We start from the raw sequence: 14565 nt of genomic DNA, 5'->3' as shown, positions 1-14565 counted from the left end.
TGTTTTAGATTCTTCAAAATATCCACCCTTTGCTTTGATGACAGCTTTGCACACTCTTGGTGTTCTTTGTCAACCAGATTAATGAGGAGCCACCTGAGATGCTGTTCCAGTTGTCTTGAAGGAGTTCCCACATATGCTAAGCACCTTTTGGTTGCTTTTCCTTCACACTTCACTCCAACACACCCCAGCCCATTTCTATTAGGATTAGGGTGGCTGACCGTAGATGCTAGAACATGAGTCTGAATCCGTGCTCTTGGTGTAGTACCCTTGACCAAGGCACTTACTGTTACAGTATGAGTTCAGGGTATGAATTGTAATTTCTGTAAGTAGCTTAGTATACAAACCTAAAACCCATCACTTTGGTCAAAAGGGTCAGCTAAATAATGGTTTCTATCTTGGTGTGTTTATTTTTTTCATATTTATTTGATTAATCTAAATAGCAATATTTTTATTTGGCACAACAGATTTGATTCAATTAAAAGATGAATTAAGATTAAGCTTCTTTTCAAAGTAACTTCCGTACTTGGGTAGTTTTTGACTCGATACTTTTTACTGCAAATGGCGCACAAGAGCCTTAGAGGATGCTGACTCATCAGGCTCACCCTATAACTGCAGAATTTTTGGTAGCACAGGAATGTTTTTGCTCTTATGGGTTGAGATCTTTGGACTTTGTAGGTCACTGGAAAAGTCAATCATGTTCATAGAACCACACTCTGATAATACGTGCTTTGGGACATGCTGAATTATCCTTCTTGAAGTATCCAGAAGAATGCACATAGTCAGCAGTAATATTTAGGCACACTGTGACATTCAAACAATACTGTTAGCACTACTGGGCCTAATGTGTCCCTAGAAAACATGCCCACCTCCCAACACCAGCCCACTGTGGATACATAAAATTTATAACAAATGACAAGTCTCCTATCACCATGTCACAACAGAAACTACAAATTATCAGACCAGCCATTATTCCCCTTTTAAATGAACCAGTGGTAGTGATAACCTACCCACTTCAGTATCCTTATCCAACCAGTCATGAAAAGCTGCTATAGCCCATCCTCTTCAAGGTCCAACAAGTTGTCCAATACAGATGCCATGCTGCACATTACTATTGCACTGAACTGATATTTCTGCACGTGCAGTCTTCCCATTAGCTTTGAGGCAGGCCACTCTCCTCCACCCTCTCACTAACAAGGCATCTGCACCCACAAAAGTGCTGCTAGGGATATCTTTAATCACTCTAGTCTCCATAATTCCTTCACACAGTACTATGTGAAAATTCCAGGTGGGTGGCTAGGGCTGAAATGTTGAAGGTGGTACATCCTGCCTCAACCCAACATTCAAAAATGAATTATACATTCTCATCCTGACCCCCTGCCCTAGAGAAGCACAGCCATGTAGCCCTCTGTGTGACAGCAACAGCTAAAACTAGGTTAGTGTCTTTTTTGTAACAAATAGCCGTATAATGTAACAGTTCTAAATGGCTGCCGAAACATTACTGCAGCTAGTTTGTGGTTAATTCCAATTAAACACGCTGAAGGTACAGCAGAAGAGGTGTTGGTTGGGGGGTGAGAGGAAAAAAACCCATCTAAGGAAGCGCTCGCATTAATGCACTGTTGTGAAGACATTTCAGGTACAGCTCTACAGGATGAAATCTAGAGGCTGTTGTGCATTAGCTATGGCCTGTTCCTTCCAGCTCAGCAGATACCTGTAGCTTTCCAGCACTCTGAGCACAAATGTTCCATGTAACTTTAAGATGTGTCTTGTGCATGTTTGCAGACACATCCACTCTACTTAAAACACAAAACATTTCATTACTTTATTAATTTCCCCCTACAGTACAGTGAGTCTTTTCTTAAAGGGGGTGTCATTCAATATAAAAGCAACACATTCTAGTGACACAGAACAAGATTTAGTTTAAATTCTAAAACATTTCAAATGCGCCAAACAGCAAGAGAAAGCAAGCAAGTTAGTTTATGAATGCTGACATTAATCTACCCTCCTGCTACATCCAACATGCAGTGATACCCAGCACCCAAATGAATGTCACACTGATAATTGTCTCCTCTTTTGCTGCAGTTGGGTTAATGTTTTACATGATAAAATGATCACATGCCAACACACATATGCACACGGCCCACTGGTGCTGAGAATTTCAGACATTACAGAAAAAAAAAAAAAAGCAAGGTTTTCTTTTTTTTTTCCTTTTTTTTTTTTTAAACTTTTACAGATTGAAGACAGGAAGTCCCTTACATTGGAATGAGAAACAGTTCAACTGAATCCACTTTTTCCACAACAGCCACTGGCACAAGAAGGGAGGGAAGTTACAGTTAATACCCCATAATGACCAAGATTAAAGATTAATAGCATACAGTCAGGCCACTGGCCTCCTGGCATTAAATCTACAGTCCTACTAGAGGGCACAAAGTTTAAAATATCCTAAAACAGCAACATGTGATGGTCCCTTGTTTTAAGTTCCTTTGTGCACAGATCACAAAAGAATCATGACAGCTGGCAGGGGGGTAAGGGCTGAGTATCAGAATTAAATATGCATTTTACCGAGAAGAATATGCAGACATGTGATCAACAGAAAGCTTTCCAAACACACAAGAACAAAAATCGATCTCATGTTACTCATCCCATCTCTTCCACGCTGTGTTCATGTCTCTCAAAAGTTGCACTCCCCAATTGGAGGGCAGCTTGTAGGACATGATTTTTAAAAAAAAAAAAAAAAAAAAAAAAAGGGGAGTAGAACAGCCTTCCCCTAGGCATGCCAGGGAAGCTCCTCAACATAAATGTACAGAGAACAATGAAAAAGATGGAAAATTTTGGCCGGGGGTCAAACTGTCAGGAGACATCAGGCTTAGAAGTAACACAAACATCCATGCTGAAAGGACAGACAGCAGCAATGTGAAGTAAATGGGTGAAATGTGTGTTTGTACAGACATCATAGTCCACAAAAATTTACTGAGCTCATTTTCTGCTATATGCAGTAATATACAGCAAGCACTGCCAATAAGAGAGGGGGGAGGGGAAGAGGAAAAAAAAAAAAAAAAAAAAAAAAGGCCAAAACAAAAACTCATCTGCTTCCTCTGAACATCCACTACCACCAAAAGCAAAGATGGGAGGAAAACATTTATACAGCTTAAAAACTTTTCCTCTATAAGCAGCCAGTTGATCCTGGATATCAATAAATACAGTGCGGTATGTTGTGGGCCATGTGTTGTATCTTCAGCAGAAAGTCAAACAGGTAATTTAGGCCAGGGCAAGAACTGTGGAAGAGGAAATAAAACAGTTAGGGTCTCACAGGTCAGCAGTAAGGTTTGTTAGAATCATTTCAGTTTTGGCCAAACCCAGTGAAACATACCACTTATGGCTTCCTGGGCAAAGTATTTCACATCCATGTCTTGATCTGTGGCAAGTTTCTCCAGCACTGGCTTGACCTCTGTCTGAAGGGCACTATAGAAGACACATGGTTTTCATCTCCACAGTATCCCCAAAGAACTCTAAGCAATATCTAGAATGACATATTTACAGAGTACCTTTCTAATTTTAAAGAAAATAAAAATTCAGAAAATCTTGTCACCCACCCATCCTGCCCCAAAAGTTGTGAAATACATACTTGCTATCCAGCACTGGGCCAATCTTCTGCAGGGATTTGGCCACGTTGAAACGCACATTAGCCACCTGGTCATTGGACATCTTGAGAACCACAGGCAGCATCTGCTTGGTGGTGATGTCCTGTCCACAGGCTTCAGACAGTGCCTGAAATGCAAAACCATGCATTCTAAAATACCACCACATTAAAACACAGGGCACTGTTTTAAGACCACTATTATTAGAATAAAGGCTCTAACAGCCCACACTGATGCCAAACTTGAGTAAAATGTCACATTTGTATGCATACAAGTTTAAATATATCCAAACGCCCACACAAGCAGCCAAAAAGGCACACTGAGGAACATTGCAGAAACTGAAGGAAAAACTAAAGATACTCCAGACTCACATTGATGCAGAACAGAGTGGTCATTCTGTGCAAGTAGTTGGGGTCATTGGCCATCCCCAGCACCTTGGGGACAATAGTGTTCTGGGCCCATTCTGCTCCAAACTTCTCGACCAGCTTCATCAGGTTACAAGTGGCTGCCTCTCGGATGGCATAAACTAGGAACAAGTGAAGCCCACTGATAACTCATCCATACAGTAGTGACAGGAAGTGTGTGATGCATTCATTGCATCCTGACTGCACTACAGGTATAATTCACATGCCCATGACAAAACATGTCTCTAATGGGTGCAAGGCAGCAAGACCTGTGAGAATGATATACACCCTTAAATTTTGTTGCAACACCACCTTGTTCGCACTTCTTAAACAAAATAAATAAAATAAATTGAATGTCTGCTTGTTTCTGGGACAAGACAGTGGTTTAAGGCAGAGTAGATCAGTAGGAGAAAGCCAGATGGTACACCTGCTTCTTTACAGAGTACGTCTCATGAAAATGGGAAACAGGGGTGGGGGAGTGTGAGGAACCAGTCACACCACATTTTCAAGAGGTACACAGACTGGACCTCCACTGCACAGCTGGCCCCATCACTTAATGCCAAGGGTGCTAAAGTATAACTCAGTGAAGTCTTACTTTTCATTGGGCACCAGACCTTACGGTCTGGAACCCCAAGTAGATTTAACAACACTTCCTCCTATGCTTTGTCAATGGTGCATATGCATTGAAACAGCACTCTCATGCAAGAAGGAACTGGAAAAGGTAAAACAAGCAAGCAGGCTGATTAGGGCTGCTCCATATGAGATCATTCAAAATACTCTCACAAAAACCTCAGTGGGGGTTTTAACTACAAATAAACTATATCACTGTTGGGAAATGCACTTCCCAGCAGTTCAATCATCAACCCAGACACCCAACAAAAAGTCAAAGCAGTTCAGATGTTCTCAACCCACATCCAAGTTGAACCTTAGTCCTTATGAGTAACACCAAATCAAACCATTTTCATTTTGTAAAAAATTAACCAGACAAAAACCTGGAGATACCAATTAATCATAGTTTCAGTAACTGACACTTCACAATGTTCTCACAACAGGGGGTGGGTAAGCAGTATTGACAAACTTAAAACATTTATGCAACACTGATCCCCAATCACTAGGGCAGTTGCCACAAATAGCCCACAGTAATCCCACAGTCCTCATTACAGATCACTAGGGGCAAAGACCAGCAATGTGCTAAATCCCTGGGTATAAATATGAAATTCAAGCTCAACTTTTTCACAGATAACTCTGGTGCTGGTTTACACTTTTCCCAATGCAAACAGGAAAAAGTTGAAGCAAAAGGACCAGACTGCTCAGCAGCTGGGTGAGAAACACAGCAGCCTCAAAGCCTCACTGCATTCCATATACAGCTTCAGCCACAGCTCTGCTGACCTAGTTAATAAGCTCACATGCAGGAAGGTTGAACGAAGGAGAGCGCATCCAGAGAGCACGTCCGAGCCACAGCAGAAGGCGTGGTACACGACTTTTATCAGATGCTGTCAACGAAGCAGAAAGGCAACAGCCTGAAATCGGTGCAGAACGCCTCTCCCCCGAGCAACCCGGTATGCATGTTTGTGTGTGGGGTTAGAGCACTCAGCCCCATTGGGCCATAAGAGTCCTCCCCTCAACGTCATGCTGTCCAGAGAAAAGTCAGTATACGTGCCACTGCTCCATGGCTTCATGTTCCATATATGGGGAGGGGAGTTAAAACCTCATACCAAAGTCAAATCCACTCCACATTTCTTCCCACGATGCCCTCCCCACAAGTTTCATTACAGGCTAAAACACCCTAGAATGCATCACAGGATATCTGAGGCAAAGCTTACCATGGTCAACAAGCCACGCCATGCAGAGGGAGTTCAGCTTCTCATCAAAAAACTCCACACCCTAGAACAAGAGAAAGGAAACAGCTGTGGTTCAGTGGGCAGTGTGCCCTTGTCCACATCCACAGAATTTCAGAGAAATTTGATCACTTTGCTCAATTTGGTCATGACAACCTCCTGACTTGCTCAGTGTCCTCAAAGGAACACTGAGGCAAGTTGGATAATCCCAGTATACAGAGAAAAATAAACAATGCAAACAGCTCATTTCAAGAATTGATGTAGAGCAGACAGCATGACACTTCGTAAGGCAACTCTCAACAGAGACCTGCCAAGCATACAGAACCTGAGCAGTGGAGCATTTTGAGTCTACAGGTATAGAACTCACCAGCTGCCCTGCCAGCAGAGGCATGTACTCAATGATGGCCAACCGCACCCTCCACTTGGCATCTTCAGCCAACTCCACAATAGCAGGCAAGAGTGACTGGGACAGCTGGCGGATCCCGATGACTTCATTGACACAGTCCAAGTTGGAAATGATGTTCAGACGCACCTCTGGGCACTATGCAGTGAGAGTAAGAAAGCACCAAAAACAAAAGTTGTCAACTCAAGCTGGATTCAAAGATACAATCCTGTCATGCCTAACAGTGGTCTAAATAAACATTAGGAAATGCAGTGACACCAGCTGTCAAATGATTGCTGTGCTGTAGTGTAATGGAACAAACAAAACCTTGTTTTGGTTTATGAGTAATACTGAGATTATTTACATCCCCTAAAACAAATAAATTAGAAACTTAATTTGTGAATCAAAGGATTTCTGTATTGCAAGGAAAAGGGGGTTTAAAAATGAAGTGTTCTACTGTGTGTGCTCTGGTGTTAGCTAGGACAGCGCTTGTGCTACCTTAATCACACTGGAACAGATGGAATGACAATAGCTCATGTAAGTGCACTGGGTGCCCAGGAGGCGAGAGCAAACTCAATGAACAGCCTTCTCTTAGCTTTAAGCACAGCGTGAGGAGGGCAGAAGGGGTGCTGTTTCTGACGCAGATGGCCACCTGACTGCTCATCTTCTGGCAGCTGCCCCCCTTTGTCACAGGGGAGTGCAGCTCCACACCTGGACAGACTATAGAGCTGCTAATTTCAACTGCCACTGCTGCAAGGACTTGAAAGCAGCTGCTTAAATCTGAGAACACCAGATCAATTTTAAATGGAAATTCTAGCCAAATAAAAAAAGGCTGAGTGGCGGAGATGGGTTTCCTGTTCGTTCACGTACCCAGGTGCTTCAGAGGATCTATAAGAGCACTTAAAGACAAGTAGAGCTTACAACCCAGTTTTGTCTGTGCCTGGCAAACATAAGATTAACCTAAGAGCCCAGGAACCTAAATTAACATTATACCAAATACCTTAAACAAGCAACTCCAACATCCCATACATTTTTTGGACAGCATGTCATGTCACCGAGTGATGCACATGTAAATCTTGTGCAAAAACAACCTGAACATCACAGGTCTGGTGTGAGATATAATGCTCTCAGGAAAATCCCCAAAGGAGATGAATTTCCCCAGTAGTACAGTAGCTGGGGATAGATGTACCTCATCCTTAAGCTGGGCCAAGAACAAGGGTAGCAGGTGCTCAATGGTGTTGTCTTTGCCCAGAATGGTAGAGAGACCCATGATTACAGAGGCCAGGGCAGACTTCACATGCTGATTTGTGTCAGACACCAGCTCCTGCAAAGCCAGAATGACAAAGACTCAAATGACAGCAAAACACAGATGCAAACATTTTCTTCATTAAAAACCTGACATGTACGTCGCTTTGGAGAAAAGCGTCTGCTAACTGAATAAATGTAAAAACTCCTCCAACATTACAAGTCTTGAACAAAGTCTAGCTGATGCATTTGAGAAAACTTGATGCCCACAGGAATTAAATTGTACTGTATAGAGCAGCTTGCCAGAAGACAGATTTAACTCAATATTTTAAGTTAAAATGTTATCCAACTTGTCCTGGTTCAGCTCCAAGAGTCACCTGTTACAGGAGAGGCAAAACCACCACAGCGTTACCTACATGCCAGAAAGTAGTATGGGATTCACAGCCTTGACATCATGTATTCAAAGTTCAGAAAGACCAGCCATAGCTTCCATGCATTCTTATCCCACTAAACCCTTGTGACTGTTCACACCAAAGGCAGCTGGGACACAGATAGATCATTAGCAGAATGCTGAGAGCTTATGTTCCTAAAATCTGAATGCAAACCTGAAACATGCACATACAGTGGACTCTCAGCCCCAGATATCCAACTTAAATTATACTTCACCATGGTGTTCATTCTTACATGTACTCAAGAAAATCTGTGCGTGATCTCTAATAAGCCCAACACCCAACAGTTCCAGTTCAATACATTTTGTTTTAAGCGACAAATCAGCAGATTCAGCCAGGTTCACTGACTAGTCCTTTTCTTTTATTCTAAATGAGCCATTTTTAAATTCATAGCCAGTGACACTAGCAATGCTAAGGCAGTTACCTCATCTTGAAAGCACCCACAGAAGTCTGCCAAGTAATGTGCTGCTATACTGATGTACTACAGCTCTTGCTGTTCTGACAAAAGCCAGCCTTGACTTCAGTTGTTCAGAAAAACTAAAAGCCATTGACCATTCAAAGAAGAAATGCATTGCTCACTTCAAAATATTTATAGAACACTTGACTGGCACCCAATGGTTACTTTAGAAATGTTGATTAGACAATGTTGAGCCACCTGAAGAGCCCTTAAAAGCTAAGCTGTAGAGAAGGTTAACCCAAGACAACAAGTAAAGAACCTGCAGCACTCTTACTACAGCTCTCTTCCTACCAGGACTGTGCTGAAACCCACCATGTTTTTGACATTTCACTGCTAGTGAACTTAAACCTCCACTACAGAACCTGACTTCAGCAGGGTCCTAAATTTAATCTAAGTCCAAAAAGAGAAAAACTACACAAAATTTAGTTTGCCACAAAAGTGGAGAAACCTTACACAAAAACAAAAAATCTTACCTTTTGGATCAGAAAAACTTATCAGAATCACAAAAATGACACCTGTCACAGGTGTAAAAACTACTCCGTTAACAGAAGCATATCAATGAAGTAATAAGTAACTGTCACTCGAGATAAACTTAAAACATTCACCCAACAATGATCACCAGTGAGACAGAAAATGAAGTCTTACCTTCACACAGGGGAGAATATGGCTCATGATGATGGTCTCCCTGCTGTCTTCTGGCAAATTCTCACAGAACTCTGACAACAGATGTCTGTGTCAGAGCAAACCCATTGGATAGTGAAGCATGCACAGATTTACAGGAAGGAAGGTGGTGGGGGTACAAAAAAAAAAGTATTCACCTTTGACCTTATTTGCTGCTGCAGCACGGACCTCAGCCTCACAGTCCTTCAGCAAGTTCTGAAAGGCTGGCACCAAATCATTCTTGGTGATCTCTGGGCCCACAGCTTTCTGGAGCTGCAGTGACAAGAGACAGATGTCTGCTGTTATACTTCATTGATTGAGGGTAAGCACAGCAAGAAATTGATTTTGAAGTTCATCAACCTATGTAAGCTTCAGTAAGAAGCTTTTATAAATCTCATGAAGAGAAAAAAAAAAAGTTTAGAACCAAGTACTTTTTCTGGATTGTAGAACCAGCATTTCACCTACTGGGCAACTGATAATATAGTTGTTAAAGCTGGTGCCACTGGAACCAAAGCATGGAGGTTTGAACCCCACCTTGAACAAGGAACTAATCCTAAATTGCTTCTGTAAATAAAAAAAATGCCCAGCTGTATAAATGAGTAAATTGAAGAAAGCTTAACAAGTTGATTTGGGGAAAAGCAGCTAAAAAAATAAGTAAATGTACTGTCATGCCAAACAACCAAATGCTGTATTATATGCTAGAAAAGATTAAAGAGCAAAAAGTTGCAAACTTGAACAGTGGATAAAAGACAGCCTTCAAGTGTAGAGCACACCGAACTTTAACATCTGTTTAAAAAAAAAAAAAGTTTACAGTCTTCATGCACCTCAGGAAGGTAATGCATTTGTGACAAAATTGTAAATTCTTAATGTTAAGATAAAATTGAAGCAAGTGTTTTAAGTTGTGCACTCCTGGGCCTCAAAACTAACACACATTTATTCTCAAATATCACCAAATATCAACAAAATGGATACAATTACTGCAAGATTGAACAGTTATAACATAAGGCAGTTTCCCTTTCATTTTTTTTTTTTTTTTCCATAGTTTTTCTGTAGTTGTGTACTGCACATCAGAAGTGTGCGCTTCCTCCAGGTGCCCTGATTTTGTTTCAGGTGTACTGGTAACTAAACTGCCTGTAGTGTTACATTGCTCTGCTGCTGACATGTGTAAAGCCAAACACCATGATTAACCCTGTACCTACAAAAACCTTATTTGACACGCTACAATAATCTTTGTGTAAACAGAACGTACAAAATAATTTATAAAAATTACTAAGAAATTTAAAAAAAAGAAACCATACGTCAACAAATGAGACCTTAATCTGTTGTCTTTGTGGAAAAGGTGAAGGAATAATTTATTTACCATTATGCCCGGTAACACCTTGCTTACACAGCACTAAGAATTCATATGATCTGAAAAGTACTATGTAATATTCTATGTTCACACAAATGACACCCTCACCTCTGAGAACTTGTCAGCCACCATGTAGCGTACTCTCCATGACTTGTCCTCAGCAGCCTGACGTAGTGTTGGCATCACCAGGGCCTCTAGGTCCTCTTGAGGAAGCAGTGTGGCAATGCTCACACAAGCTTCAACAGCTAGCAACCGAACAGAGTCCTGGGGATGTACACAACTGGTCAGGACATACTTTTAGCAAATACAGCTAGGAGGACAAAAATGGTTTAAATACATAAACTTCAGACATAACACATCTCCAGGTCAATATCACAGGTGCCACACCTGCTCATCGGAGGCCAATGCAGTAAAGAGTGAGATGATGTCGCTCTTCACATACTCAAGCTCCAGGACCTTGGCAAATTCACCTAGCTTGGAAGCAGCAGCACGGCGCACCATGGGGGTATCATCAGAGCACAGCGTGCGGAAGTGCCTATGGACACAGCAATCCAACTGAAATGCAGTACCTTCTCAGACAGAACAACAAGTTGTGCCACAAATATTCTGCAGGTCTAACCAGCTGACCACAATGACCAAAGGAAATATTTCAACCATTTCAATCAGATATATAAATCTCCTTTCCAAAAACTTCAGTGGAACAAAAAAAAAAAAAAGAAATATCTTTTGACCACATAAAGATCAGCTAGAATACAAGCTAAAAGAACAGGTTGTGGCCTTGTTGAACAGTAAGTCCCCGTTCACGCTTACTTTATGAACACCAGTTCAGGAACAACCTGAACAGTACAGCGTTGCACCACAGTAACCTGCAATTTGCCAAAACACTGTAAAGAGTTATGTTGAGGAATTTTGCATTTCCACACTTTGTTTCTCAAAGTAAAAAAAAAAAAAAATTAAAAAAAAAATGAAGTACTCAATACAGACAAAGGATAAACACAAGGGACCATACAGCCCGGGGAAGAACTCACTGCCGAATTTCTGCCTTGACAGTGCTGGAGACACGGGGGTAACAGACACTGAAGAGGCCACAGGCAGAGGTGCGTGAGGTGAACCAGTCACCACTGGCCAGACGCTTCACAAGGGGCTCAAAGTGCACCTCCAGGTCCACAGGTGAATGCTCGTGGGAGATCTTGCGCAAGGATTCAACAGCCTTGTCACGCACCACTGTCTCCTCCACAGTAGCCAGGCTCTCCAGTGGAGGCTGAAGGAAGCAAAAAGATGAAAAAAGGTAAATGTAGCAGGGTTTTTTTTTTTTTTTTAAAAATCTCCTAGCTCCACCACTGAACAGAGGCAAGGGATAATCCAGACTTACCAGTAGACAATGGACATATTCAGGACCCCCAACCAGCATGGTGAAGTTGCCCAGCTGCTCAGCAAGTGCAAGGAGAACTTCATCTTCATCATAGATAGTATCTGGTAAAGAGTAGGAGAAAAGGTTTCTTCTTTCAAATGGTAGTCTGCACAGAGCAGAGATATGGAGCGCAGGGACTTTTGTGACATGCAGCAGGGAAACTGATAATGATGCTGCCATGCTCAGAATGTTACTGGTTACAGAGAAATGTGAATTTTGAAGACAATTTCAGATGAGCACTTTACTAACCCCTTGTGCATTCTGCATTCCTTCACTGTAAGTGTTTAACTGCATTATAATTTGCAGGGAAAAAATGTAATAGATTTCATAGGCAACATTTAATACAACACAACTGGATAAGAAAGCCCATTTCTGAAGAAAAGCATGGAACCAGCTTCACAGCCAACAAGGAAAACAACGAACGTACCAGTTAGGAAGGGGAGCAACTCTGTACGTGTCCTCTCCACACCCAGTGCCAATGCAATGGTGGACAACTTCTTGATGCTATTAAGCCGCAACTATGGGGAGAGACCAAAATAAAAAGTCTTTTACAAAGACTTGACTGCGTAAAGACAATCCTGAGCGCCTGAGAACAGAATGAGAAAATGGAATAACTGGGCACTGATTTTTGTCTGTGCAGCTGTAATGCTATAATGTACTTTCAAAGTAAAACATGACAAATAATTACTTGTACCAAAGCCTTATTTCACTGCACACGTGTCACTTTAGACACATCTGAAATTTAAGTTTTGATTTCTATCTTAAAGCTTTTTGCCACCTACAACAAATACCAGTTTATGAATCATGTCTCCATTCTTTTGTTTTTTTTTCCCTTTTTTATATTTTTTTTTTGGGAGGGCATTAATTTACAATTGCTTGAGAAGCACTGCAGTACATCCAAGGTATATATTTAGCCTGGAAAAGAAATGCTCAGGCATAGGCTGCCATGGCAACAGATTAGCCCCAACACCCACCAGCATTCATACATCAGCACGTCCGCAGTGCTGTTCTGCTGCTGTAAACAAGCTGATTACTGCCACAATTCCTCCATAAAAATACAAGGGTCTTAATGATAATCACTCCCACAAACAATGATATAACTATCCAAAGACAAGGTATTTAATCTACTATTCATAAAACTGTGCCTAGCCATTCCTCTTTACATAGATAGTGGTCAGGAAATTTGATTTGGTACCAACATGTACATGACTCCCATGAAGGGTCCATTTCTAAATTTCAGATTTTAAGAAAAACATCCACTTGGACATATGGTTCAAGTGTAAAACTGTAATTACTACTGATAAAACGATCATTCCAATTAATCTGACTGCAAATTCTAGAAGGGGGAGGGGAAAAAAAAAAAAAAAAAAACCTGTTCTGTGTTAATCGCCAAGCATCAAAATGCCACTTTTTTAACTGACTATGACAACAAGCAAATACATTCATTCATACATACATATGAAACACACAGTGGTGTGGCTCTGTCTTTAAAAAATTAAAATCAATACAGTCACTGGACCAAAACAGGAGTACAGAGCCACTGATAAATCAATTACAATGTTAGTACCATGTTTAATATGATACCTTTGTCACGAGCAACTTAGTGTAAAATAATCAACTTTATTACCCAATTATACAACAGCATCTTGGTTCTTATCGCATTAGCTTTACAATCAGTGGGCATACTTTCAAAGGTATTTAAAATGAGATTTGAACCAGGAATGGTCAGACTGCAAAACAACCCAATTTTATAATCTTCGGGCCCATATCTGATACACACTCAAAATTAAATATTGAGTCTCTCTCGTGTATATAATATATATAATAGAAGCCTGTACATTATTATTTGGTTTAGTTAAAGAAAAAGAGCATTAGATTGCGAGACAGGGAGGATGCCTGAAAAACGACTGGGAGCTCTTGTCAGTTTTCCCGACGCGACGGCCCGGCCGCCGCGCCTCACCGCATACCGCGTCCGTTCGCCGCGATTCACGGAGTCAAAACAGAACAACTCTGGCGAAATGAGGGCAACGTCCATGTTCACTTTAATATGAAGTACAGAAACGTAATAGCTATATCTAAGCGAACAGAAAAATAACCGCTATTTCAAGCAAGTGATTTTAAAAAAATAAAAAATAAAAAACTCGCGGCCGACTGGCACGCTAGCTAAGTTAGCTAGCGTTCGCCGGCTACGGGCCTGGTCATGAATTCTCGTGACCGTTAACGAACGATACATCAAGTGCTCAATTTAGAGTTTTTTTTTAAAAAAAAAAAAAAACAAGAATCATGTATGTAACTTAATTCAATTTACCTGAACATCTTCATTCCGTAGCTCATCAATGAGTACTGCAATAGGGTAGAGAGAATCGTCTCCATCAGCTCCAGCCATTTTGAATACTATCAGCTACTTCCGGCTAGCCCAACGCTACGGGGTTTCTTGCAGAGAGGACACGGGCCTGTAGAACATGACAATAAGCTGATTGGTCCGATTCTACGTCAATAACGTCACAAAGCTTGGGAGGCGTTACGTCATTCTCAGAATAGGTCAGAACAATTCTGGTCAGGCGAATAAGCAATATTCAAGTCAGTTTAATACCTGTCATGGAGGTCTGTTAAGAAACTTGTAGTACTAGCTGGTGAAATTAAATGTTCGGTTTACCCATTTTATAGGTTCTACATGAAATGTGTGATGAAATGACCGAATATCAATAACTGGGTGTGTTCGCTAGAATTATA

General features: G+C 41.2%; 1 protein-coding gene across 1 annotated transcript; it reads right to left on the bottom strand.

Annotated features, from left to right (window-relative positions):
* Positions 1-1805: 1805 nt before the first annotated feature.
* Positions 1806-14242, bottom strand: ppp2r1ba (protein phosphatase 2, regulatory subunit A, beta a). The gene is made up of 15 exons (XM_018755505.2): positions 14141-14242; positions 12260-12350; positions 11794-11894; positions 11450-11682; positions 10809-10956; positions 10530-10685; positions 9229-9343; positions 9056-9126; positions 7449-7583; positions 6245-6418; positions 5863-5923; positions 4007-4161; positions 3623-3765; positions 3368-3459; positions 1806-3272 (listed from the first exon to the last, which is right to left on the bottom strand). The coding sequence occupies exons 1-15, from the start codon at positions 14216-14218 to the stop codon at positions 3256-3258; spliced, it is 1770 nt and encodes a 589-aa protein (XP_018611021.1). The 5' UTR covers positions 14219-14242; the 3' UTR covers positions 1806-3255.
* Between the last annotated feature and the right edge of the window lie 323 nt (positions 14243-14565).

The sequence above is a fragment of the Scleropages formosus genome, chromosome 4 (genome assembly GCF_900964775.1).
Source record: "Scleropages formosus chromosome 4, fSclFor1.1, whole genome shotgun sequence".
Taxonomy (NCBI): Eukaryota; Metazoa; Chordata; class Actinopteri; order Osteoglossiformes; family Osteoglossidae; genus Scleropages; species Scleropages formosus.
This window is presented reverse-complemented; position numbering and strand designations above follow the sequence as displayed.

Excerpts from the sequence above, each read along its gene's own strand:
- ppp2r1ba (XM_018755505.2), bottom strand. The coding sequence starts at position 14,218 with ATGGCTGGAGCTGATGGAGACGATTCTCTCTACCCTATTGCAGTACTC. Across the intron at positions 5,924-6,244 it reads CTCTGCTGGCAGGGCAGCTG|GGTGTGGAGTTTTTTGATGA; the intron begins GTGAGTTCTATA and ends CTCTTGTTCTAG. Across the intron at positions 4,162-5,862 it reads GGCGTGGCTTGTTGACCATG|TTTATGCCATCCGAGAGGCA; the intron begins GTAAGCTTTGCC and ends ACTTGTTCCTAG.